Source organism: Prunus avium, chromosome 3 (assembly GCF_965620075.1).
Source record: "Prunus avium chromosome 3, drPruAviu1.hap1.1, whole genome shotgun sequence".
NCBI lineage: Eukaryota > Viridiplantae > Streptophyta > Magnoliopsida > Rosales > Rosaceae > Prunus > Prunus avium.
Genome location: NC_142286.1, coordinates 2,338,107 through 2,363,536, shown reverse-complemented (window position 1 = coordinate 2,363,536; position 25,430 = coordinate 2,338,107). Strand labels below are relative to the sequence as shown.

At 36.8% G+C, this 25,430-nt stretch overlaps 2 protein-coding genes across 6 annotated transcripts; one reads left to right on the top strand and one right to left on the bottom strand.

Moving 5' to 3' along the window:
• The first annotated feature begins 632 nt into the window (after positions 1-632).
• On the top strand, positions 633-10,647 carry FAB1B (phosphatidylinositol-4-phosphate 5-kinase family protein). 4 transcript variants are annotated; one of them, XM_088250246.1, is made up of 13 exons: positions 633-1,155; positions 1,335-1,421; positions 1,665-2,631; positions 2,910-3,647; positions 4,453-4,606; positions 4,736-5,080; positions 5,401-6,285; positions 6,371-6,702; positions 7,043-7,166; positions 7,251-7,421; positions 7,836-9,347; positions 9,528-9,794; positions 9,944-10,647. In XM_088250246.1, the coding sequence occupies exons 3-13, from the start codon at positions 2,012-2,014 to the stop codon at positions 10,265-10,267; spliced, it is 5,472 nt and encodes a 1,823-aa protein (XP_088106372.1). In that variant the 5' UTR covers positions 633-1,155; positions 1,335-1,421; positions 1,665-2,011; the 3' UTR covers positions 10,268-10,647. The 4 variants fall into 4 exon arrangements, with proteins under 4 accessions (XP_088106372.1, XP_088106371.1, XP_021819883.1 ...); XM_088250245.1 differs by having other exon boundaries at positions 1,335-1,436; XM_021964191.2 differs by having other exon boundaries at positions 1,335-1,512.
• A 526-nt stretch (positions 10,648-11,173) lies between these two features.
• On the bottom strand, positions 11,174-12,306 carry LOC110761629 (LL-diaminopimelate aminotransferase). Of its 2 annotated transcripts, none has more exons than XM_021964159.2 (3): positions 11,959-12,306; positions 11,609-11,736; positions 11,174-11,490 (listed from the first exon to the last, which is right to left on the bottom strand). In XM_021964159.2, exons 1-3 carry the CDS (start codon positions 12,112-12,114, stop codon positions 11,415-11,417), a joined length of 360 nt encoding a protein of 119 aa, XP_021819851.1. In that variant the 5' UTR covers positions 12,115-12,306; the 3' UTR covers positions 11,174-11,414. The 2 variants fall into 2 exon arrangements, with proteins under 2 accessions (XP_021819851.1, XP_021819850.1); XM_021964158.2 differs by having other exon boundaries at positions 11,174-11,485; positions 11,959-12,300.
• Positions 12,307-25,430: the final 13,124 nt, after the last annotated feature.

Here is a 25,430-nt window from a genome sequence, read left to right as displayed (position 1 = left end):
ATACCGAGTTCAATCAAGAGCCTCGGGTGGTTAGAGACTCGTGCTGATAACGTAATATAAAACTAAGAGAGTTAAGAGAGAATTGAAGAAAGAGAGTAACTATGGAATTTCTCATCTTAAGCTCGTATCTTTCATCTTCATTGAGTGCCTATTTATAGGCAGCTAGAATAGACTATTACAAATATAATATAGTGAGTATTTGAGAGGGTGAGTCATATGGTAGGTATAGTTGGATACGATGTGACATACATTAGGTATACTAATCCATGGTGGGCATCCATTACATATAGTTTATAACACTCGGGTTTTTTTGGGTGAAATTTTGCTTGTGTTTTTGGACAATGACTTTAAATTACTAAAGTGCACACAGGTGCCAGTCGGAGTCAGAACGTAACACGTACACAAAATCTATGTTCCTCCAGGAACACACGCCGAGGATACTTTCGATATTTCGCCAACTAATTACTACTCAAAGTTGGCTCTGACTTCTAGGAAAGTGACGTCGTTTTCGGATATAGAGGAAAAAAAAATAGTGGAAAAAATAAGAAGAAAATAATTAATTTGGAGACAAATGGTAAGCTAGCAAGCACGTTAATAGGAGCGTGTGTATCTCTGCCACAGGAAAAAAAAATAAAAACGAAAACAATAAAAAAAATATTGAGAAGGGAGAAAAAGCACGAAACAGAAATTCAAAAAAAATAAAAAAAAATAAACATTACTCAATCTGATATTCGAGTTCTTCGTATATATAACGAGATTTTTTGTCTTCGGATTGTTGCTGCTATTATTCAATGTGGTGTGCATGCATACAAACAAACACGAGGGACTGGATTCAGAGAATTGATATTGCAAAATCGACGAAGATGGTAGCTGTTATATTATTGCTCTGAGATTTTCTGGGTACAACGAAAATTGGCGCCTTGGATCGAGAATTGAAGCGTTTGGGCATTGAATTGGGGACGAATCGATTTCTGGGTAGGAGGGTTTTCGCAGCTTTTCTCTACCTACCAACCCGTCTCTGTCATTCTCTTGGCGCTTTTGGTTTGTCTCGGTTTCTCGAGGGCACGTGCCGGCAATCTACAAGGTGCCCCCTTTCGGTTTTCACTGGAGGAAGATCTGGTTGCGGTTTCATCTTCATTTTACTTGAATCACAAGGTAAAATTTTAACCCAATTGTACCAAAAAAGAAGACTCTGTTTTTTTTTTGTTGTTGTGGTTTTTGAAATTTTTGTTTCTTAGTAGCAGAGTTTGTGTGTGTATAGACAAAGAACGTTTCTTTTTTATGTTGGTGTTACTTGGGGATTGTTTTTTAATGTGTGGTTTGTTTTTGCATAGGGGAACTTATTGGGTTACGCGTGGGAGTGATTGGAGACAGATGGGTGTGAGTTGGGTCACAGAAAGAAGCGTGCTTTAATCTCAATGGTAGTGGTTAAGAAGGTGTTTGGGGTTTTGAGCTTCTGGGTTTTCTCAATCCAGTGTTCCTCTTTGTGTTCATTTTAACTTTGGGACTCGGGTTAGTTTTGTTTGGCAAATTGAGCTGTAGTCTGAGGAATTTTTTTTTTTTTTGGGATCAGAAGTTGAATTGTGCGGGAAGTAGGATCTTGGTGTACAAATTTGAATTTAAGATTAACTCAAGGTATGCCTTGTTTTTTCTTTTCTTGCCAGGTTCTGTTAGAGGAGAAGTCATCTCTTGAATTGAAATAGAGAGCCAGGAGCTGCCTTAGTGCTTTCAGAAGTTGCTACCGATGGGTGATTGATGAGCAAAGAATAAATGCGCTAAGTGTCAATCAGAAACTTTAGTGTTTTGATTTTGGTAGGCTTTTTTCATTTGGGGTGAATTTAGCCCAGTTGCTATCAAGAACATGATTGTTAAGAGCGGTGATAAGAATATTTAGTGCTTTAATTTTGGTATTGTTTGGACACTCCACCTTTCATTGTGGTAAATTGGTCAACCATCTAGAGTTTGGCTTGTTAAGAGTGGCAAATGAGCAGGGCAGCAGAGTCGTTTGTCGATGGCTGCGCCCAACAAGGTATTCTCTCATTTCATTTCCATGCTGAAATCGTTGATCCCTTGGCGTTCAGAGCCAGCTAACGTTTCGAGGGATTTTTGGATGCCTGATGGTAGCTGTAGGGTATGCTACGAGTGTGATGCACAGTTCACTGTTTTTAACCGTAAACATCATTGTCGACTTTGTGGAAGAGTTTTCTGTGCTAAGTGTACAGGAAACTCAATTCCTGCCCCTTCTGGTGACCCAAGGACAGATCGGGAAGATTGGGAGAAGATTCGTGTATGCAATTATTGTTACAAGCAACGGGAGCAAGGCATAGCTATTCCTGATAATGGAATCTCAATTAACAACATAGATCTTAGTACATCGCCATCAGAAACAAGTTTTGTTAGCTTTAAGTCTTGCTGCACTGCTAGCAGTAGTAGCTTCACTCTTAACTCAGTGCCATATTCAGCTGGACCATGTCAACGACACCAACATAGTCCTGGTTTTAGCCCATGTCAATCATCTCTAATGAGTACTAGCACAGAAAAGCAAAGTAAATTCGCATCCTGGAGAAGCAATGATTTTGTAGCGGATATAGGGGATCCATCGACAAACCATTATGAAATTTCAACAACCCGGTTTGTATCTCCTCTGTGCTTCATGTTGGATCCACACTAGGACATGTCTAAAGCCCTTGTTTACATATTCTTTCGTCCAGAAACTTCTTGTTATTATTACTCCAATTGTGGTCTGCATTTTAAGTTATTGATGATCCTGATTCTATGCATAATTTAGAAGATAACAACGAATAAAATTTAAAAGTTTTTCTGTTATTTAAGCTTGGAAATTGATATATACTTAGTAGCGTTGTTAGCAGCTAGTAGCTACTAATTGGTTATTTATTCTTTGGCATCAGGAGTGATGATGATGATGTTGAGTATGGTGTATATCAGTCAGATTCGAAGAATTATCCTCATGCCAATGACTACTATAGTCACATTGAGTTTGATGAGATGAGCAATGACGATGGATCAAATAAGGTGCATCCTGATGGTGAGAATATTGATGCAAAGAATTTAAGCAGCTCCTCATTACTTCACAGTTTTGACTCACAGAGTTTGGAGGGAATCCCACAGCTTGGAAAAAAAGAAGATGAGCATGATACTGGTGATGAATGTGAGGCATCTTCCTCATTATATTCTCCAGGGGATGTTGATGCAGAACCTGTGGATTTTGAGAACAATGGACTGCTCTGGCTCCCCCCTGAACCAGAAGATGAAGAAGATGAAAGGGAAACTGTTTTGGTTGATGATGATGATGATGGTGATGCTACAGGAGAGTGGGGGCGTTTACGTGCATCAAGCAGTTTTGGAAGTGGGGAGTATCGCAATAGGGACCGGTCAGGTGAGGAGCACAAGAGGGCCATGAAGAATGTGGTTGATGGACACTTTAGGGCTTTGGTAGCTCAGCTATTGCAGGTTGAGAACCTTCCTATAGGCCAGGAAGGAGAAAGTGAAGGTTGGCTGGAGATCATTACATCTCTGTCTTGGGAGGCTGCTACACTATTAAAGCCAGATATGAGCAAAGGTGGAGGGATGGACCCAGGTGGTTATGTAAAAGTTAAATGCATAGCTTCTGGATCTCGATGCGATAGGTAAATGGTGCATTATGATTTGGATATGTCATGTATACTTCTACTACACATCATTGATTTAATGGCTTTATTTTTCTGCAAGAATGATAAATGAAACACGGGGGAAGCTATACTAGCGCAAATTACTATTGCATAGTTATCCACTTTGTAATAACAAAAGAAGAGATATTTCAATAATCATTTTAAAGAGAATTCTCTATTTAGATCTAAAAGGCACCAGTGTTTCTTTTCTATGAATGCAAGACTATTCAATCTCTACTTCTTAATTCATATTTAATGAATAGAGCTAAGTTTTCTCTACTTTTTTAAGTGGATTTGTTCTTATGAATTATTGCAATGCATATTTAACATGAGTTAAACTGCTAGGGATGTTCTTGGATATGATACCGTCCGGTTCATAGTTGTACGCCTGTAATATTTTCTGTTTTTGAGCTTATGCCTGCTTAGATTGTACTGACGAGTTTGAGGGGAAAAAATAAAGAAAACCCTGCATTAGATTGTACTGACGAGTTTGAAGAAAGATTGCACGTGCCGTTGTCACGTGATCCATGAGTTTATGCCTACTTAGATTGTACTGACGAGTAACTTTTTTTTAATCATTAGGGGAAAAAAGAAAGAAAATCCTGCACTTTAATTCAAATGTGTGTATTTATTGTAGTTGATATGTGGGGGATTATAGCTCCAGTGTTATGGATTTGACTATTGCCCTCCCCGTTGTCTGAATCAAAATATAAAGAATATTGTTGCTGTAGAAGCTTTTGAAAAGGTTGTTTGTTTTCTAAGGTTTTAATTTCTTTTCTTCTAGTATGGTGGTCAAAGGAGTTGTGTGTAAGAAAAATGTGGCTCATCGACGAATGACATCAAAAATAGAGAAACCTCGGTTTATGATCCTTGGTGGCGCTCTTGAGTACCAGCGTGTTTCTAACCTCTTGTCAAGTTTTGATACTCTGTTGCAGCAGGTTGTGATTGTCTAATCTTCTCTCCTCTTAGTTTTTCACTTGATGGTTTCTAGTGCATTGGAAACTATGTTTTTTCCTTAATTACCAAAAAAAAAAAAATCATTCTTATGCGCTTATATCCTTATCTAGGAGATGGACCACTTAAAGATGGCAGTAGCAAAGATCGATGCACACCACCCAGATGTTCTTCTTGTAGAGAAATCAGTTTCTCGATATGCTCAGGAATATCTTCTTGCAAAAGACATATCACTTGTTCTGAATATCAAGAGGCCACTTTTAGAGCGCATAGCTCGCTGCACAGGTGCTCAAATAGTGCCGTCAATTGATCATCTCTCATCGCAAAAGTTGGGCTACTGCGATTTATTTCATGTGGAGAGGTTCCTGGAAGATCTTGGTTCCGCCGGTCAGGGTGGGAAAAAACTGGTGAAGACATTGATGTATTTTGAAGGCTGCCCGAAGCCATTGGGTTGTACTGTAAGTCCTCAAAACTAACATATGATAGGGACCATGATCACTTTATAACAAATTGAATAAGGTAAAAGTTCAAAAGGCTTATAAATAGCATGGTTGCACGCATCCACAAAGATGATGGCTATCAGTTGTTTGCGGGTAGTGGTTCCTGATCATTTTGCCAAGACCCGCAGAATTGTGGTCTCAGGCTACTCCCAACTACACCTATTTATGAAGATTGTTTTAATATGACACTCAGCTTATTTGTTATCCTTGTATACTGTACATGCAATTCTGCAATGCTGTGACATATTCATTTATCTATCTTGTCTATGCCATTCCAGATTTTACTTAGAGGTGCTAATGGGGATGAGTTGAAAAAAGTGAAGCATGTGGTTCAGTATGGGATTTTCGCGGCATATCACTTGGGTTTGGAGACATCCTTCCTTGCTGATGAAGGAGCCTCTCTGCCGGAGCTCCCATTAAATTCTCCAATAACTGTGGCACTTCCAGATAAAGCATCAAGCATTGAGAGGTCCATCTCAACAGTACCTGGTTTTAGTGTTGCTGTCAATGGACAGTCTCTGGGAGTTCAACCTCACAATGAGCCACGAAGATCCAACAGTGTCCCAGTTTCAGATTTGAATTCAGCCATTAACAGTATACAGCCTTGTGTACTTAGTGGTCGTACCTCTCTACCCACGCATCCCACTTCACATTTCACCAATTCTACTGCTTTATACTCTGCCGCATCTGGGAATGTTTCAGATTCTTATCATAATAGTCTTTCTCCTTACCACATATTTGATGATCAAAATGAAATGGGTTCCAAAGAATCTTCAGTAGTGAAAGCTTCTGCAATAAAAAATGGCTCTGATATGACGTCTAATCATCTCATTGTCAATAGCATGAGGCCTTTAGAGGCTTTGGGACAAGGTATCTTGGCCAACACCCAAAATGATCAAAGTGTAAGTATTGGAAATCAACTAGGTGGTTCAGACAATTCATTGCTTCATCAAGATGGTAATACCCAGGTTGAGGACCCAGAACCTATGAATGAAGAGTTTCCTCCATCACCTTCTGACCATCAGAGCATTTTGGTTTCCTTGTCATCCCGGTGCGTGTGGAAGGGGACTGTCTGTGAGAGGTCTCATCTGTTTCGAATCAAATACTATGGCAGTTTTGATAAACCTTTAGGACGGTTTTTACGGGACCATTTATTTGATCTGGTGAGTTCTTTTTGACTTTTATGTTCTTTCTTTTTTGGAACTTTGTGATACAACTTGAAACTGAAAACGCTTAACTATGTGTCAGAGTTATCAATGCCATTCTTGCGAGATGCCATCAGAAGCACATGTTCATTGTTATACTCATCGACAGGGTACACTCACTATATCTGTTAAGAAGCTACCGGAAATTCTCTTACCAGGTGAGAAGGAAGGAAGGATCTGGATGTGGCATAGATGCTTGAGGTGTCCAAGGATCAATGGATTCCCTCCGGCTACTCGCAGAATAGTGATGTCTGATGCTGCATGGGGTTTATCATTTGGGAAGTTTTTGGAGCTCAGTTTTTCAAACCACGCGGCTGCAAGCAGGGTGGCGAGCTGTGGCCATTCTTTACATAGAGATTGCCTTCGTTTCTATGGGTATTTTTGCAGTCTCCCATAATTTGAACATGTGGTAACATACAAATTACAATATGATTGATATGATAGTTTTTTCTTCTGTGTGTTGGGTTGAACCTGACTCTGTTGGTTATGCATAATTCAGTTGGACGATGTTAGCCTCCCACTTTTATCATCTCTTGTTAAATTTCAAGTATATGCTAAAAATAACTTCATCGTGGCCACTCAAGTACTCACACGACTAGCACATACCAAACTGATATACGGGTTGAATGATAATTTCCTAAATCTCCCTCTCTCTCTCTCTCTCTCTCTCTCTCTCTCTCTCTCTCTCTCTCACTGTCAATGTGTACTTATGCAGATTTGGGAAAATGGTTGCTTGCTTTCGGTATGCATCAATTGATGTTCATTCTGTCTACCTACCACCTGCCAAACTGGATTTCAATTATGAGAAGCAAGAATGGATACAAAAAGAAACAGATGAGGTACAATTGCCATATAATTGGATATTTCATGATTGCATTGCATTATTGCTTTATGTAGCTGATTTGTTTATCTGGTTATATTAGGTTGTTGAACGGGCAGAGCTTCTTTTTTCTGAAGTACTTAATGCTCTTCGTCAAATTGTGGAGAAAAGATCTGGTTCAGGGTCACATACTAGTGGCATGGTAACACCTGAATCAAGACACCAAATTGTGGAACTGGAAGGAATGTTACAAAAGGAGAAGGTGGAATTTGAGGTGAGGCCTTCAATTATTCATGTGCCAAGCCTTAGTTACTGAATTTCATGTCAAGAATCTAAGCTTTATGCATGGCTAGTTGATATATATATATATAGACTTTTTCTTTTCCTTTTCTTTTCAACTGCACATTAACTGGATGAACCAGATATAATACTTTATCAATCAAGTTCCATCTTATATGCATTCTGATTCATCTACAAGCTCCTTTAATGTAACATGAGTGATGGAAGTATCTTTGATTGTCACAAAACTTTCTTGTCACTTTTATCTATAATCTTGTAGGTTTTATAGTTTTATTTTCATCAATAAAGTCTTGTCGATGAAGATGGTATTCTAACCAATCTTTGTATATGAAATAAATTCTGTTTTTTGATAATTGGCTTATCATATTTTTGTTGACGCTTTTTTTAGGAATTACTCCAAAAAACTTTGAACAGGGAAGCTAGAAAGGGACAACCTGTTATTGACATTCTGGAGATCAATCGATTGCGAAGGCAGTTGCTTTTTCAATCTTATATGTGGGACCACCGCTTGATTTATGCAGCCAATTTAGATAACAACAGCCTCCAGGACGGTTTGAACAGCTCAGTTCCCGATGAGCGGAAACCTGTGGTTAATAATGGAAATATTGCTGATATGAATGTGGCAATAAACCCAGGAAAATGTTATAATAGTTGTGATTCCTTTCTAGTGGATTCAATGCTTAACAAAGAATTTGAACACGGGGGAGACTTTGATAGCACTGCCGATACTGACATGGTTTACAAAGAGAGAGACATTGGTCAAGATTCAAATAATGAAAAGGAAGATCAAGCTAATCTCCCTGGTGAAGTGAGCATCTGTGATCAATCTGAACCTTTGAAACCAAGGACAAGTATGCGTAGGACTCTCTCTGATGGCCAGTTTCCTATAATGGATTTGTCAGATACCCTTGACACTGCATGGACCGGTGAAAATCAAAGTGGAATTGGAATAGCAAAGGACAATACCTGTGCTGTTCCTGTTTTAGCAATGGCAGATTCAAATGCCTCTCCAGTGAAAGAGGGATTAAATTTAGACCATGCAGAATACCAGAATGGTCCCAAGGTTGCCCATTCTGTTTCACCTGCATTGTCGACGAAGGGGTCTGAGAATATGGAAGACTCTGTAAGCTGGTTAAAAATGCCCTTTTTAAATTTCTATCGTGGGTTCAATAAGAATTTTTTATCCGCTGCTCAGAAGCTTGACACACTTGGTGAATACAATCCAGTCTATGTTTCATCCTTTAGGGAGTTGGAACTGGAAGGTGGGGCAAGGCTGCTTCTTCCTGTGGGTGTTAATGATACTGTTGTCCCTGTATATGATGATGAGCCCACAAGTCTTATAGCCTATGCCCTTGTATCACCAGATTATCATTTGCAAACAAGTGATGAGGGGGATGCTAGTTTTTCTGATTCACTGACTATGCAGTCACACCATCCCGATGATGACACGGCTTCTGAATCTCATCGAAGCTTTGGGTCTACTGAGGAAAGCATTTTATCTTTATCTGGATCTCGTAACTCCCTGGGTTTGGATCCGCTTTCGTATACAAAGGCTTTGCATGCAAGAGTTTCCTTTGGAGATGATGGCCCACTTGGTAAGGTTAAATACTCTGTGACATGTTACTATGCACATCGTTTTGAAGCCTTAAGGAGGATTTGTTGTCCTTCTGAGCTTGACTTTGTAAGATCCCTTAGTCGTTGTAAAAAGTGGGGAGCCCAAGGTGGGAAGAGCAATGTCTTTTTTGCTAAAACCTCGGATGACCGGTTTATCATCAAACAAGTCACCAAGACAGAGCTGGAATCTTTCATAAAATTTGCTCCGGGATATTTCAAGTACCTATCTGAATCAATTGGCACAGGAAGTCCAACCTGCCTAGCAAAGATTCTGGGGATATATCAGGTACTTTTGTGTTACCCTCAAAAGCTGTCAACTATTCTAGTCAGATTAACCTGACAACTTTAGTAACAAGTATTTTCTACTACTACTGCTACTACTAAATATTGATACCATATCTTGCTGCATCAACTACATTATTTTTCTTGATACTTACTCTTTCTATGGTTGGATTTGTATTGAAAGGTTACATCAAAGCATCTTAAGGGCGGGAAAGAATCAAAGACAGATGTTTTGGTTATGGAGAATCTTCTGTTCGGAAGGAATGCGACACGGCTCTATGATCTCAAAGGATCTTCACGGTCTCGTTACAATCCTGATTCTAGTGGGAGCAACAAAGTTCTGCTGGATCAGAACTTGATTGAAGCAATGCCGACATCTCCAATATTTGTGGGAAACAAGGCAAAGCGTTTGTTGGAGAGAGCTGTCTGGAATGACACTGCTTTTCTTGCTGTAAGTTTTAAAACTCTCCTCTTTTTGTGTGCGCTCGCATGCCTTGTATGAGCATGTTCTGATTGGGGTATCCTGTATTCCCGTATAGTGTATACTAAACATAGATTAATCCCTTACCCATTATAATGTCTTTACTGGTGCTGATGCAGTCAATTGATGTAATGGATTATTCATTACTGGTTGGGGTGGATGAAGAGAAGCATGAGTTAGTACTTGGAATCATTGATTTTATGAGGCAGTACACATGGGATAAGCACCTTGAAACTTGGGTTAAAGCTTCAGGCATCCTTGGTGGACCAAAGAACGCATCTCCAACTGTAATTTCACCGAAGCAATACAAGAAAAGGTTCAGGAAAGCAATGACAACCTACTTTTTGATGGTTCCAGATCAGTGGTCTCCTCCCTCTATTGTTCCAAGTACATCCCATTCTGATTTCGGCGAAGATGCACATGGTGGTAATTCGGTTGAATGACACTGAGTCAGTCCACATGTACATTTAAAGCATGTGATTCAGGAATTGACCCTGCCACATGATTTCATTTTTTCATCATTCATTCACTTTCCTTTCTTTTTTGATATCCCAATTCTTTTGTATAGCAGTGTCATTTGCATTTCATCTTTACATGAGAAATTCATGATTATTTTGTTAGAAGATGCAGAAGAAGGCCGTCGAAGCCATGGAAATTTTGGTCGGGGATATATAATTGGATGACCTCTCCATGAAATCCTTATAGGGATATGATTCTTGATGTATTTAGCATTACAACATCTATATTCAGTGAATCGTTTAGTCTTGTATATCTGTACATTAGATTGATGTTAATTTGCAATTCAATTTTGCTCTCTTCCAAAGTTTGGTTTCTGTTGGTTCATGTGGCTCAGTCTCTATGTGCATGTGTGCCCTTGTGTGTTTTTTAAACTGGTGACCAGAACCATGACTTCCGAGTCTAAAAATGAAAAGCCTGTGGACTGCATATCTGCCAGTGGACCTGCAGCCGTTCCAGTACTAAAAGGATTGCTCATATCTTGACATAAATAAAGGACAGTTCTAGTCAAAGGTCGTTAAGAAAACCCAAGCATAGGACTTGGTCAAAGAACACCTAAAATAAAAGAAAATAGAAATTTATATTATCTTTTACTATCCATGTAATTGCTTATTGAAATGAGAGAATTAGTGAACTGATTTTCATATACCATTTTGTTTTCACACACATTGCATTGATGCTAGAACTTGAACTCAGGATCTTGTCAGAAGAAGCAAGTACTCCAAATTACTACACTAGTGGGTCATTTGACAATATATCACGGAAGGAGAAAGCATTGGGCATTTGACCCTCTACATTCCGGGAAAAAACAAAGAAAAAAAAAGAAAAAAGAATTGTGCTTCAAAGACATTGCATTTATGCATGATAATCAATTATATGATTCATTGAAGGATATGCCTTTCTTTATATATACGTTACATAATTATAATTGGGGGCATATTAAAGTTGTGGAACCATTTTATATAATTTGACAAGAGACTTAACACTTGGGTTGAGCTGATTAGCGGTGAGTGTTGAAGCCATTGCAGTTTTTGATGTCCTCTTGCAGAACAACACTGCCTTTATCAGCACGGTTCAATTCTGTGTCTGTGATAAAATTAAGCCACCTTTGTTGTTGAAGTAGATCAAAGATCTCAGCGTCTCTGCTGAACTTGACCAAAACCAGTAAATAATCAGATGAGCCTAAAGTAAACTAGGTGATCAATTTCATAATCCATGCTTAATTGTGTTAAGATTGTGATTAAGATTATGATTAATTGATCATCTACCTGGGTTGACAACCTGTTCTTGGATTCTGTTGGTGATAATATCTAGGACCCTCATCAAATCCTTCACAAATTATTTCACCTCTGTCATCTTTGTAGCAAATAATTCCATTGGACCGATCCTCAAAAACCTGTAACAAGAAAAGAAAAAAAAAATACAATCAGATATTAACAAGAAATGTTTGTTGAACAAATCCCATTTCACCCCATTTTGTTTTAGAAAAGAAAAAAAAAAGTTGGTGACTGATGCTGATTTTCAGGGTCTTCTTCTGTGAAAAAAAGTTGTTGTGCAGGTAAAATTCTTGCCTCAGTGACTGGAAACAGGAAAATTAGTGAGAAAAAAAAATATTGACCTCTTCTCTCAAGGAGCATCTGATCTTGAGTGTAGAGCTTTTGATCTTGACAGAAACTTGACAGTGTTTGAGCCTCAAAACTCTGCTGAAAGGCCTTATTGCTGGACCAGATTTTTGGGTTGAGATACAAGGGGAGAAGCAACATGTTGCAGCCATTGATCTTATGTGACAGAAAGAAGAGGAAGAAGAAGAAGAAGCAGTGGATGAGGAAGAAGAAGTTGTACTGTATTGTTGGTCGGGGCTGTGGCTTAACCAGAAATAGAATGATGCTCTAGTCGTATAAGTATTTTTCTGGTTTTGCAGGATGATCAAGTACAGATATCAAATTCAATTATTGATGGGTTATGTCTTATCATGGTGCATTATTTTAGTAAATATAGAACTCTTGGGCCCATCTTGCTTATCTTCTACCTGTTGTTGCCGGTGAAACCCAAGTTAGCTTGTTGGTTGATGCTTTGCCTGTTTTGAGAACATTGGATGGTGGGGTCTTTTCATAAATTCATAATAAGTCATCCATGGAATTTACAGAGAATTTATTCTTTCTTTTATTCTTTTTTCTTTTTTTGCTGGGGTATTTTTATGTTCATCTGTTTGTTTTGAAAAACCAAAAAAGAAGAAAGAAAAAGAAAGGACAATTAAATATGAACAAACAATAATATTATGGGGAAAGTTGTATGAAATAAAAGATGCACATGGAGAGCCCTTAGCTATTTTTGTAGGAGTGATGTTGCGACATCATTCAATTTGCTATGTCTAGTGACTGAATATAATAAATTATCCTTGCTTTTCTCAGCTATTGGCTCTGCATCGGACTTCTTCTACACCAGCAATTTTTTTTAGAAATAAAAAATTATCTATCAATCAAAATCAAGGGTTCATAGAATAATATTCTCTTCTTTATGCGCTTATACCATTGTCTGACTCTGAACCAATGTTTTCCAACTAGACTTACCACCATGCCCATTTGCATCACCGGTCATGGAGTAAAAGGCTTAAAAAGAAATGGAATATCTTATATATGCAGGAGAAGAAGTTGCCTACACTCATTTCAAACGGGTGTCTCATGTATAATCCATGTGCCACTCATATGATATACCAAGTGTGAGACATCCGTTTCATGAAACGAGCGTAAGCACGTATTTTTCTTTCAACAGTATATGTGACTTTTCATTTTCAATGAGAGCTTATCTTCAACATGACCACATTAATATGGCTATATGATGATTGTGTAATCATGGAGCATGTGCTTTGGTGTGGTTCCACTATGAGCATTTCTATATGAATTGCACAGCAACAGGAACATAGCCTTGATGCAGGGATAATGTAAACAAGTTTTTAACTGGATTATAAAAAAAATGGATAGAAAAAAAGGGATCAAGAAAAATAAGAGGTTGGGATAAGGAATTTAAAAGTAGTAATTATTACATATCACCTTTCTTTTTTCTCCTTTGGATGTAACCCATCGTGTCTTATTATTATAGGATCATGACATCAAATGTCAACATGGCTGTAAGTACTTATTACAATATTTAAAAGTGCAGCATCTAGTTTTTAATGTTTGTGTGTCTGGTTTAAGAACTACGAGGAGGACGAGAGTCAAATGTTAGGCAAACTTAACGAATCAAAACAAGTCCTTTTGAGGTGATGCAGTTTCCCTGTCGTGCAAGGTTTCTTCTCATTACAGTCAATTCTTAAAGATTTTAGCCTCATGTCATGTGCATTTAAGGCATATTGATCAATAATGTGCTTGCTTGCATCAAAGCCAGTTTCTTCATCAATTTATTATTCAGAATCTATGCATTTCCTAAATGGACCATAATCCCGTGTTATTCTTTATATATATGAAAAAACACACACATAATGAATTGAATTGAAAGCACCAAGTTGAAATGCGAGTGAAATTAAGCACAGAATACCTATTGTATATTTTCATCTTACCCTACTTGAAGGTTGGGTAAAGGCCGACTACGTACCTTTACCATCGATTTAATCCAACTTGCATGATAAGGTAGGGAGAGTTTTTCATTTTCATGGTTATATTTCACAGAGTATACCCAAACACAAGAGTTCGTCAGGTCCTCCCATTGTATATATGTGACCCCTCACTCAGCTCATCCCAATTGTAAGCATCATCAATAAAACTAGACAGAAATGTAATACAAAAACATGCAACTCTAACCATTACCCCTCACTCAAGTCATCCAAGTGATTTTTTTCAGAGATGATCTTTGAGGGAATATCTAAAAATTAGACAGTTCGGATCATTGAAAGACAATGCATGGTGGACTCCACAAAAGTTTTGTAATATCCCGAAAAATTCAAAGTGGATTTTTATATTTCAGTGAAAAATAATATTATGGTGGAGAATGATTATGAGTATTTTATCATGTGATTTTGGATTGAGATTATTAAATTAAGTGTGTTTAATTTCAAGTTGGACAAAAATGATCAAAATACCCCTACGTGTGAAAATTACCAAAATAACCTTGTAGGCCCCAAAAAAAAAATCTGAAATGTGGAGTGCATCAAACCACCCTCCTCCCATTCTACCCTCCCTTGCCTCAAGCTTTCAAATCCACCATTTATGAAAGGATGAGTCACCTATTCTAAATTGATGACTCACCTAGCCTAAGATTCTCCAATCATGAATTTATTCTCTTCCTCCCCATTCAATGTATTATCACTCTCTTTTAAATTGATGACTCACCTAGCCTAAGACTCTTCAATCATGAATTTATTCTTATCCTCATCATTTATTGTATCATCACTCTCTTCCTCATTCACAATATTTTCATCCTCGTCTTCTTTTATTCCTCTTCAAAATCCAAAATTCGTCACTTCCTTGGAGCAACCAAGAACTCAAATATTGAAAGCTCAAATGAGAAAACTTCCATAAAAGTTGTTCATTTACGTGATTCCTATAACATGCTCCAATTTCACCTTAATCCAACTAGCACAGACTCTAAAAATTTGGTATGATCACAATAAGTTTACCATTTCCTGATTTCACAGTAGTATGCTTGGTTTCAATATGTTTATGCGATTTCATGTACTCAAATGACTTTGGTTCCTTCATCAAAGTTGTTTGAAATGCTGTCTATTATAATATATCAAAAGTTTAGGTTGATCGGACTTCTATAGCCACCTTGGGAACGTTTAGAGTGGAACTTGTTTATAGTCTTCGACCCTAGTTCCTTCCCTCGGTTTCAATCCAAAACACTCATTTCGAAAGCTCAAAACACTGTAGTTTCTTCATGATAATTACTCCAAATTCTCCTCTTTATAACATATCCAAAGGTCAGCAAAACGCAACCATTATAATTCTTTGAAAATTGGTATGAGCCAAACTTGTTCATTGATTATATTGAATTTCTTGTTATAGATGTGTACTTTCTCTCAAATGGCTTGTTACTTATCATTCCATTGATCAAATTAGCCACTATCATCTCAAGTAAATGATTCGAAGGTATGAAGCTCATCTTCATATTGTCTCTTTGAGTACTAGTTGTAAATCAAGTGTTGGTTAGAATGCCTCAATGACATATATCTCTTTCAAAGTGTGTTTTTGTGAAGTTCTAGATTATTTCGATGTGATTTTGTACCAATTTCATTCTGGGATTTTGTTACATCAAAATTGATATCTCAAGGATTATTTCAAAGTTGGTTTTGTGCCATTTGAATTTAAATTGATTTTTTTTTTTTTTTTTTTTTGTGAAATTTCAAAATAGAGACTATTCTATTGGAATTATTCTGATTCTACCGCATGCCCTATTTAAAATACGTGTTTGAAAACTTCCTGAACTTGGATTTTCATTAAATTTTAGTATGTTTTACTTTCACGTATTTTCTTCAAATTTGGAAATTTTGGTGAGTTTTCAAAATAAAGTGTACAAACTTGAAAAAAGGAATGTTCTGCAGCCTAGTCTGTTTTGGTTTCTATTTTGATATGCTTCCTTAACCGTAATTTCCATCAAATTTTGGCATTTTTAATTTTTCTATGTCTAGTTGTGACATTATTTTGATTTAAACTCAATATTTAGTGAATTTTCAAAGTTAAGGTATTCCAACCTAAATGGTTAGCAAAACTGAAGTTTTTGTTTTAAATTGATGTTTTAAATTTTCTGTATAAGTCTAGAGCCGAACCACCTGATTTTAAACATCCCAAAGAGAAGAAATATTATAGGAGGGGAATAGATTGGTTTTTCCTTGACGCTTGGTTCTATGCTTGCTTGGACATGAGGTTAAGGGAAGTAACGATCGGGTCGAACAACCTGTCAAGCGTATTATGGGGCTTTAGGTCTACGTGCGCTAGTAGGACACTCAAACGTGTTTCCTTATTTTTAGTGAATTTTAATCAATAAATTATCTTAACTAGGTGTTCTACTCTGCGTACTTTTGAGGAGGAACCCGCACATGGTTAAGCTAGCTGGACATAAGTTAGGGTTTCCTGATTCCCGATGATTGGGCTATGTCACTTTTAATCTTGGTGCTTATATATAATACTATAAATGTGAATATTATTGTTGCTCTGCTCGGTGAATATTATTATTGATGTTTCTCTATGAATATTATTTTTTACGTTGGATGAATATTATTATTCATGTGATTAAGCCTGATATATGTTATTGTTATTATTTGTATTATTATTCTACAAAGATAAATGAGGCTTGCACTGCATTACATATGCATCATAAATACAATGGTGTTTGGGGTGTGTGTGTCGTTTGAGGTATATCTAAGGGGTGGGAGAAGACGTTAGATACATCTGAGTAAAAAAAATGTGGAATATATTCAGGTGACATGAGCAGGGCTTGAATATATTGAGGTGATGGGAGCAGGGCCTCTAATGAAAAGTGGAAGTTGAGAAGTTCGTAAACAAAAGAAAAATGGGTTAAGGGACGGACGGACACTAGTTCTTATTTTAGAGTATTCAGAGCCACAGTGGTAAAACACATGGTATAGGACATGCAGGGTTGTTGCCCTAAGGTATGAATTAGTGGGATTAGAAAGGAGTGAGTTCATGGCATCACTACATATGCAAATTTATTTATCTTGTTTGATTGCATAATTTATATATCTTGTGTTGTTTGATGCATGACACTTTAATTAACTATGATAGCTGACCTTGAAAGGTTTTACGGTACTCTATTAGGCATTAGAGTGCTCATACCCTAATAGATTGTGCAGGATTCAGGGCGAAGTTTGAGGAAGCAGGTTTCAACCAAGCTACTGGGCTTTTGTTGTTAAATTGTGTAATTAATATTTATAAGTAGTCAACCGTTTGTTAAAGATCTACAAACTAAATAGTTAGGATCTTTGAAATACAATGAATTGTGAGTCCTACAAAGATGTCCCTTAAATAAACTTATTTGCGAAATCGTTTTAATTATATATATATATATATATATATATATATGAACAAATGAAGTGCAATTGTTCGGTTCATTTTTACACATGATTTTTCATGTTATTCACCCACTATTTTGAGTTAGTTCTTGACATTTTATAGCTTTTTACTTCCTTTTTGTGTTTTCTTAGATTTTGCCTTGGTTTGGATGAAAATGAGCTAAAAGTGCATTATTAGTTATAAATTCTGTTTTTGTTCATTTTCGTAGGTCAACTTCTTGGCCTGGGATCAACATGCTCTGGTGCTCGGATGAGGTCATGATCTTCATGAGACTTGTTCCAATGGATGTTAACTACAACATATCCAAATTTGAGCTCCATTGGACAAGTATTGCCTATCCAACCAATCCATCATGTTACCACAGTTCTAGAAATCCGGATTTGGCCAGCTTTTACCTCCCTTGTGTCATCTTAACTTCTTGTTACCATAACTCTTGGTAACAAGGAATTACATTTGTAAAATAGATATTTTCTGAGCTTTTGGCATCTTTGTGAAGTCAAAGCTCCATCATGGCAAGGGGACAATGGGCTAAGGCTTTATCAAAGGTGGTAGTTTTATATTAAAAGGTAAAAGCTGGAAAGGAGGAGAGAGGGAGGAGAAGTCAAAATTGCAATCTGATATTGGGAGCCTTTTGATCGTGGGAAATCAGGCTATTCCACATTCTATACAGATTGAGAGCAGATTTTGGAGAGTTTGGAAGCTTGGAGAAAGCCAAGGTGCAGCCAAGAAAAGTGGAGAAGAAGACTTCCACCATTGATGATCTTGAAGCTTTCATCATTTTCTGAAAATCTGTAAACTCTTTCTAATTTCATTTTGAGTTTGTATTTGAAATAAGTATGAGCAACTAAACTCTATAGCTAGGGCTTAGGTTGAAGCCCTAAACATGATTACCTTATTGTTTTGATACTTGAGTGTATGAATTTTTAGATATTGTTGATGAATTCCAATTCACCAAATTAATCTATCCTTGATGTGTGTTTTTCCTTGGTTGGCCATCTTTGAAAGCATGCTTCTTGAGATTGTTGGGATTATGTGTATCTTCATGTTATCCTAAGCAATAAATGGATGAAGTAAGAATCATCCATGTGAATTGGTTTCTTGAATACCTAATGTAAACACCATGCTATTAGGATTCTTGTGATGTTCATATTCTCTTTGAACTTAATGGGTTCTCCTTGTAATTGAATCAAAGTACGAACCATACCTAGGTTCGGTTATGGGGAGGGCACAAGTATTGTAGCACGAACCATGCACTTTACGTATATTAGAGAGAATCAATGCGTCTTGAGCCACGACCCATGGCCTTGATTGCGAACATTTTCATCAACACGTTTAGAGTTCATCACTTGAGTATTCATGAACTTGGGTAGAATTGTTTAGGGTGGATTCCGAAACCCTAGTGTTTGTTACTTTTTAATTCCACTCTTTGATATTTCATCTCTGCCTTTCTCATTTAAATTCAAAGTCCATTTACTTTCATGCAATAGAAATAGGTCACTTGAAACAAATCAAAACCCCCCCCAATGTGTGTGTGAGTTGTGTGTTTGATACGTGGTGTGTCTTTGATACTGAATTTTATTTGTTTCCGCAATTGTTTTGGACTTTTGGTCCGCGTTGTGTTCTTTCATTTTCTGTTCTGAATCCAACCGTATAAAGAACGTGAATTTTCGACGTACGGTTGGAAAGTTATAGGCAAAACACTGGACAGAGGTCGAAATTGAAAAACAGAGAAACGAATCTGCCCAAAAACGACCGGTCGTTACTGTTCACGCGACCGGTCGTCACTGTTCACTGTTCACGGCACTGTTCACAGGTGATAAACAGGTGATAAAATGGCGATAGAAAGTGCTGTTTGTGTTTTTCTCTAGTTTTCTTGTGTTGTTCCATTTCTTTTACACTTCTTTACTCATTTCTAGTTTCCCTCTTTCATTTGTGCATTTGTGGTGTGTTAAATAAGTGTTCTTTATGTACTCAAATTAGAACTTATAGGAAGCCGACAAGTTCTTCGTGGGATCGACCCCGTACTTACATAATCTATACTTCGATAGATTCGTGCACTTGCGGGTATTTTTAATTGGTTGTTTGCACATTAATTTGTGTCCTCTTAGGAATGCAACAGCAATCACCCATCAACTATACATAAAGTCGCAATCATTTAATTTTATAGCTCTCTAAAAATGATTTAAAATTTTATTTCTTATGAATATTGATATAGAGCAAGCATGGTTCTTTATGAAACAAATTGGTTGAATCATGAATTAGTTTATAAGTAGTATCTTATAATCATAACACAAAACTAATAAGAGCCTAATTAAATTATAACATGTATACCGCTATGACTAGACGAAAGTGTGATGAATATATATCATATAAATTGAACTAAGATGATCGTGATTGTTATATATGTGTGTGTATATGCGTTTGTTTTAAGGAATTAAACTAAATCCTCGTTCAATTTATTGAACATGCTTTACTCAAAACCATTCATCTTTGTGAGTCTTTTACTATTCTTTGTTTTTCTCCAAGATACCTCATCTTATCTAACTTATGGTCCTATGTTTTGGGACATAGTTGTTTCAATCATGTAGAATTTTTAGCTAATGGGAATTATGAGAATAACTTGATTTCATTATTGACAAAAAAATTATCTAAAGACATACCATATTCTCTATCGAAGTAATCGTTTGTAGCACATTAAAATATGCCACAAAAGAAAATACTTTTATATATGGGTTAGCACAATGTTGGAATTTTACTAGAGATGGCACGTAATATGCATCACGCAAAAATTGTCTCAATGCAGCACTTGAAAATATTCGTGAGTGTTGTCGTCTCAATCGAGAGGAGCTATAATCTGAAAGGTAGGTTGCCTCTTAAAATACTCGGATTCAGACTTTTTGGGTAAAATTGACACTAATAATAGGATTTATGGAAAAAGTTCTATGATTGCGAGAAGAACGAAGATGAAGACAATTTCTTTTTCGCCTACACCAACCCCGATGGATCACTGATTTCAGTCGACGATATATTCCAAAATGGCCAAATTCGTATGGTGTTCTTGATTTTCAACCGGGATCTCCTGTTCGCCGACGCCGACGACTGCGATTCTTCCAGAGCCAGATGTTGCATACCGTAGATCTGGAGACGTGCGCAAGGTACAAACCTTCAACCTCCAAACTCATTCTTAATCTGATTGTGCTCTCAAATGTCAAATTGGCTAGTTGAAACCTTATCGTCTTGATCTTATATTGTTATCCAATTTCTTGAATTGAATTGGAAGTGATTTGTTCAAACATCTTCAACTACATTGCTGCCTAGAATTTCTTTTTTATTCCTTTGCTCTGATTGTTGATTCTGTCATAGCTTTTGGTTCCTCTTTTGAGCACTTACCGATACGAGGGAGATGAGATCAGTATGCCCTTGGCAAAGAAAGAGGCTAAGATACTTCATTGGAAAATCTCAGGCAAAGCTTGAGAAGGTTTATTTTTAATATATATGTCACATGTATGCTTTTCAAATTTAGTGTTCTTGTCTCTTGCTGAATTGATGTGGAAAAGCTATGTAGAGAATAAGTTTTTTCGATAATGTTATTGTTTGAATTGAATTTCCTTTGGCTCATTATGTCATGCTCTGTTTGTAGGCTCTTGACAAGATTAGATTTGAGAGTTTGACTAACAAGAGCAAGCTCGGTGGTCAGCCAGAGCTCTTCATCCACTTCACTTCATCCCCAATAAAAACGACAATACCTTGACTATGATTGATAGTGGTATTGGAATGACCAAAGCTGGTAAGTTGATTTGTAGTATACAATTTGTTATCTGTAAGTGGATGAACAGTTGTTAACTTCCAGTAAGTAGTATGAATAGTTGTTATACTGTTCGTACCCTGCAACTGAGTTGATTTCTATGACATGGTATTAACAGTGTACTTCTATGACATAGTATTTACATATTTTCAGTAACAAAGCATGCTCTATATTTTTCTCTATATATAGTTGTGCACTTGAAGTTTATGATATACAGAATGTGATTTTTACTAGGAAGATAGTTCTAAGTCATATTATTAACAATGCACTTTTTTTTTTTCTTGTAGAGGTATTTCCTTTTGCCTTTGTGATTGTTTCTATTGAAACTGTGGACAGGGACGGACCCAGGATTTTAAAATGGGGTGGGCTAGATTTACCTTATTGAATTGTTAGATTTTAGGCTTATGAAATTGATCATATATATATAATGTAAGAACATATCATTTTTATTTTATTTGTTTAAAAGACCTATTTTGCACCAACAATGCCAACTAAGGTCTACCATGATGAACAAAAATGAATTCAAAGAAAAGAAAATTCATAAGAAAATTCAAAAATGAAAATTTATCATCACAAAGATAGAGTCAGATAGACACACGACAACTAAAGGTAACACTACAATTATCCAATTAGTTCAAATTAATATTTTTGCTGTAAATGGGATTAACATTAACACTAACTATAAGAAATAAATAAATAAAACTCACATGGGCTATAGCCCAGGTTGTACAAGTCATAGGACCGTCCCTCACTGTGGACAATTGGAGGTGATTTCTGCAAAGGATATCGGATGTCTTGCTAAGCTTTTTTCGGTTTTTTTTTTCTTCAGTTTTTTGTATGAAATTGTATTAACAATGTACGTCTATGACATGATATTAACAATGTACTTTTGTGACTGTTGGGGTCTTTTTCTGTCGGAAGGCTCGTTCGGGCTTGTTGATTCTCGGACCGCCATAGAGTGGTGGATCAAGCCTTCGTTGCCCCTTTTTCTGAGTTAGCGAGGATTAGGCCCAAAGCATCCCGAGAGAGAAGCATGTCCCAAGGGAGTATTCTGTTCTTCTTCCAGCGGCTGCATGTTTGGTGCTGACGTTTCCGGCAGCTTGACGAAGAGTTGAAGAAGACTTGCTGATGTTGATATGAAATTATATGAGCTTGGCATGAGAGCTTGGAGTGTGGGAGCTAAAGATTCACAAGTTTAGCAAATGAGAATGCATGTGCTTGGCTTGGTGTTGGATATGCTTGAGTTTGGGGTGTTGATGATTTGTTATTTGTGGCTATGGCTATGGCTATGGGGATTTAAGAGTTTCAAAAGGAGGATGGGAGGAAAAGCTTGAGGCTTGAAGGCTATGGTATTTATAGCTTAGAAGGGTATGAGGAGGAAGGAAAATCTTGGTTGTGATGGTTGAGGAATGGCTGGGATGGCTGCTGGAATGCTTGCAGCAGCCAAAGGGAGGAAGGAAAGTGGTTCAATGGTTGCTGGAGTGCTTGAGCAACCAAGAGATTTTGTTGACAGCTGCTGGGATGCTTGCAGCAACCAAAAGATGGAGATTGATGGCTGGGATGGCTGCTGGAATGCTTGCAGCAGCCAAAAAGAGAAAAGAAGATGAGTTCTCATGGTTGTTGAGAAGCTTGCAACAACCAAGAGAGGTTGGTTTTGGCTGGGCAAATGCCTCCCAATTTATAGAGGGGGAAGGCTCTCTTTGGTTTCCAATAGGTAAAAGGAAGCGTTGGAGCTAGTCTATTTCCTATGGGTAAAAGGAAGCATCGGGACATTCTTATTTCCAATGAGTAAAGCTAAGCATTGGAAAATGACTATTTCCAACGGGTAAAGGGAAGTGTCGGAATTGGCTTGTTTCCAATGGGTAATAGGGAGTGCTGGAAAAGGCTTATTTCCAATGGGTAAAGCTAGGTATTTGGAAAATGACTATTTCCTATAGATAAAAGAAAATGCTTGGAAAATATCTCATTTGCTTACCCACATTGGAGAATTCTAAGTAATAGGCTTGGACTTTGGTGCTTCCAAGTAGCTAGCCCAAAGTCTCCATTATCCAAGAGCTTCTGTGGGCCTTATGGACCTCCATAACCTTCCACACCACAATCCCTCATGCAAGCCCCGTAACCACATGACTTGGGTTCATGTGAGCTTGATAGGTGATTGACATATGAAAAATGTATTATTGGCTTCGCATGACATGTACACTATTATTTATTTAATGAATTAATTTCCAAAATACAGCTTGGATTAACGCATGACCAAAATTATATGTTATATCGGGCCTTAAACGTCTTTGGGCTTCTCGTGACTTTTTTGGGCCTCAACAGTGACATAGTTTTAACAATGTACTTAGGACTTGCTAGGCTTGTTTTGGGTTTTTTTTTAGTTTTTGTGTTGGGCTTGTTTTAAGTTAATGAGTGACAGTCATGTAATTTGTGGGAACTTTAACACTTATTTCTTATGTAGTAAATGATTTTTGGGTATGTTTATAAAGTGCATTCTATGTGGGTTTTTTATTTATTTATTTATTTATAAATTTCAGCCCTTATTTTAGGCATATTACTAAAGCTCCCTATTTAATTCTCATATCCTCAATTTAGTGATATTAGAAATGAAAATGTGTCTTCCACATTTCAATTAAAAATTAATTAATATCGCATATGTGGGTTAGATAAGTTGATAAGGGCAGTGAGCTCATCCCTTTGCACTCAAGTTTGAATCATTCTTCCTATAAATTAGATTACTTAATATCATATACACTACAATCACTAATTCCTTTAAGACGAGGGTTTGTGTATTTTCGTGGTCCAACCACATGGCTCCTAATCAGATTAACGTTTGTTTTACTTACAATTCATATATTATGACATATGGAGAAAAAACTCGCCAACATTCTTGTTTGAAACAAAATTGAAAAATCAAACAAGTGTGAAACATCCGTTTCATTAGAACGGCTGTAGCTAAATTTTTCTTGTTAGACGGAATATGTGACTTCTTAATGAGAACTTACCTTCAATGAGAACATGCCAACATTCATGTGTAATCATGGACTATGTGTTTTGATGTTGATCCACTATGGCATTTCTATTATGTCCATCCAAATTTCTATGACGTGACTTGCATATGGTCAGTTTTTGAGAAAAAAAAAATAGCTTTGATCAATTATTGAACAAATGAAGGTCAAAAATTGCTCCTGAGCAGATGCATGTTGTTGGAAACAAAAGATTATCAAAGAAGATATGCATTTCTAGTTTGCTTGAATGCACTCGGGACATTTCATCCGAGAATTGTAAGAATTGTCTTCTCATTAGAATAAGAGAACGTCAAAATTATAACCATAGATCGAGAGGTGGACATGCTATTTATAGAAGTTGTTACATCATATTTGAATTTTATGGCTTTTACGGCTTGTAAAAGTTATAGCTCTCATAGCCTTAAATCTAGGGTAATTAAAATAATAGGAGGTCTTCCAATGTAATTCTCATATCGTTCTTAATAATGGACCAACCAAATGCACTTCTTAGAAACAATGACACACTTCGATTTCTGCCTACTTCATCTGTTGTTTTTAGGTGAATCCATTTTATAAAAAATAAAATAAAGAAGGGCTTGCCGACTTTGTGTTACTTTATTTATTTATCCCTAACATATTCTCTGACGTGGTCTCTTTATGCAAAAGTCAATGATACTGGTGTAGTCTTTCTCATCATATAACATCTAAAATCCAAATAGACAATGCATTCTCTCCAATGTCGCCATCTTCCATTCATGTCGTTAAATAAGATTGAAGTGTTTAAACTAAATTAGAGAGCCATAAATAAGATTAAAGTGTTTTAACTCCATGCTCCCCTTTCTTCTTTACTTCGCTCCCACCCACATGTTTTACTTAAATCACTAAAACACTTACCTTATCTTTCAAAGTAACATAAATTTCTTATCTAATTATTAAAAAAATATTTCCTTACTCACTGTACATGAGAAAAATCAAAGATGATGCTTAATTAAAAATTCTAAATGTCATTATGAAGAAAACTCTACATATGTATGTAAATATATATGACCCTTTTTTTTCACGTTATTCTTTTGTTTTTAATGGAACAAATGAAGTGTGATACCCATCAACTATACATAAAGCTACAATTATGATCAACAAAGTCTAGCCTAATAGAAAAGAGTCTTAACTTGCAGATCAACGGTCTCAGGTTTGAACCCATGTGATATATTGGTAGTGTGTGTGTGTGTGTGAGAGAGAGAGAAATTCCCCC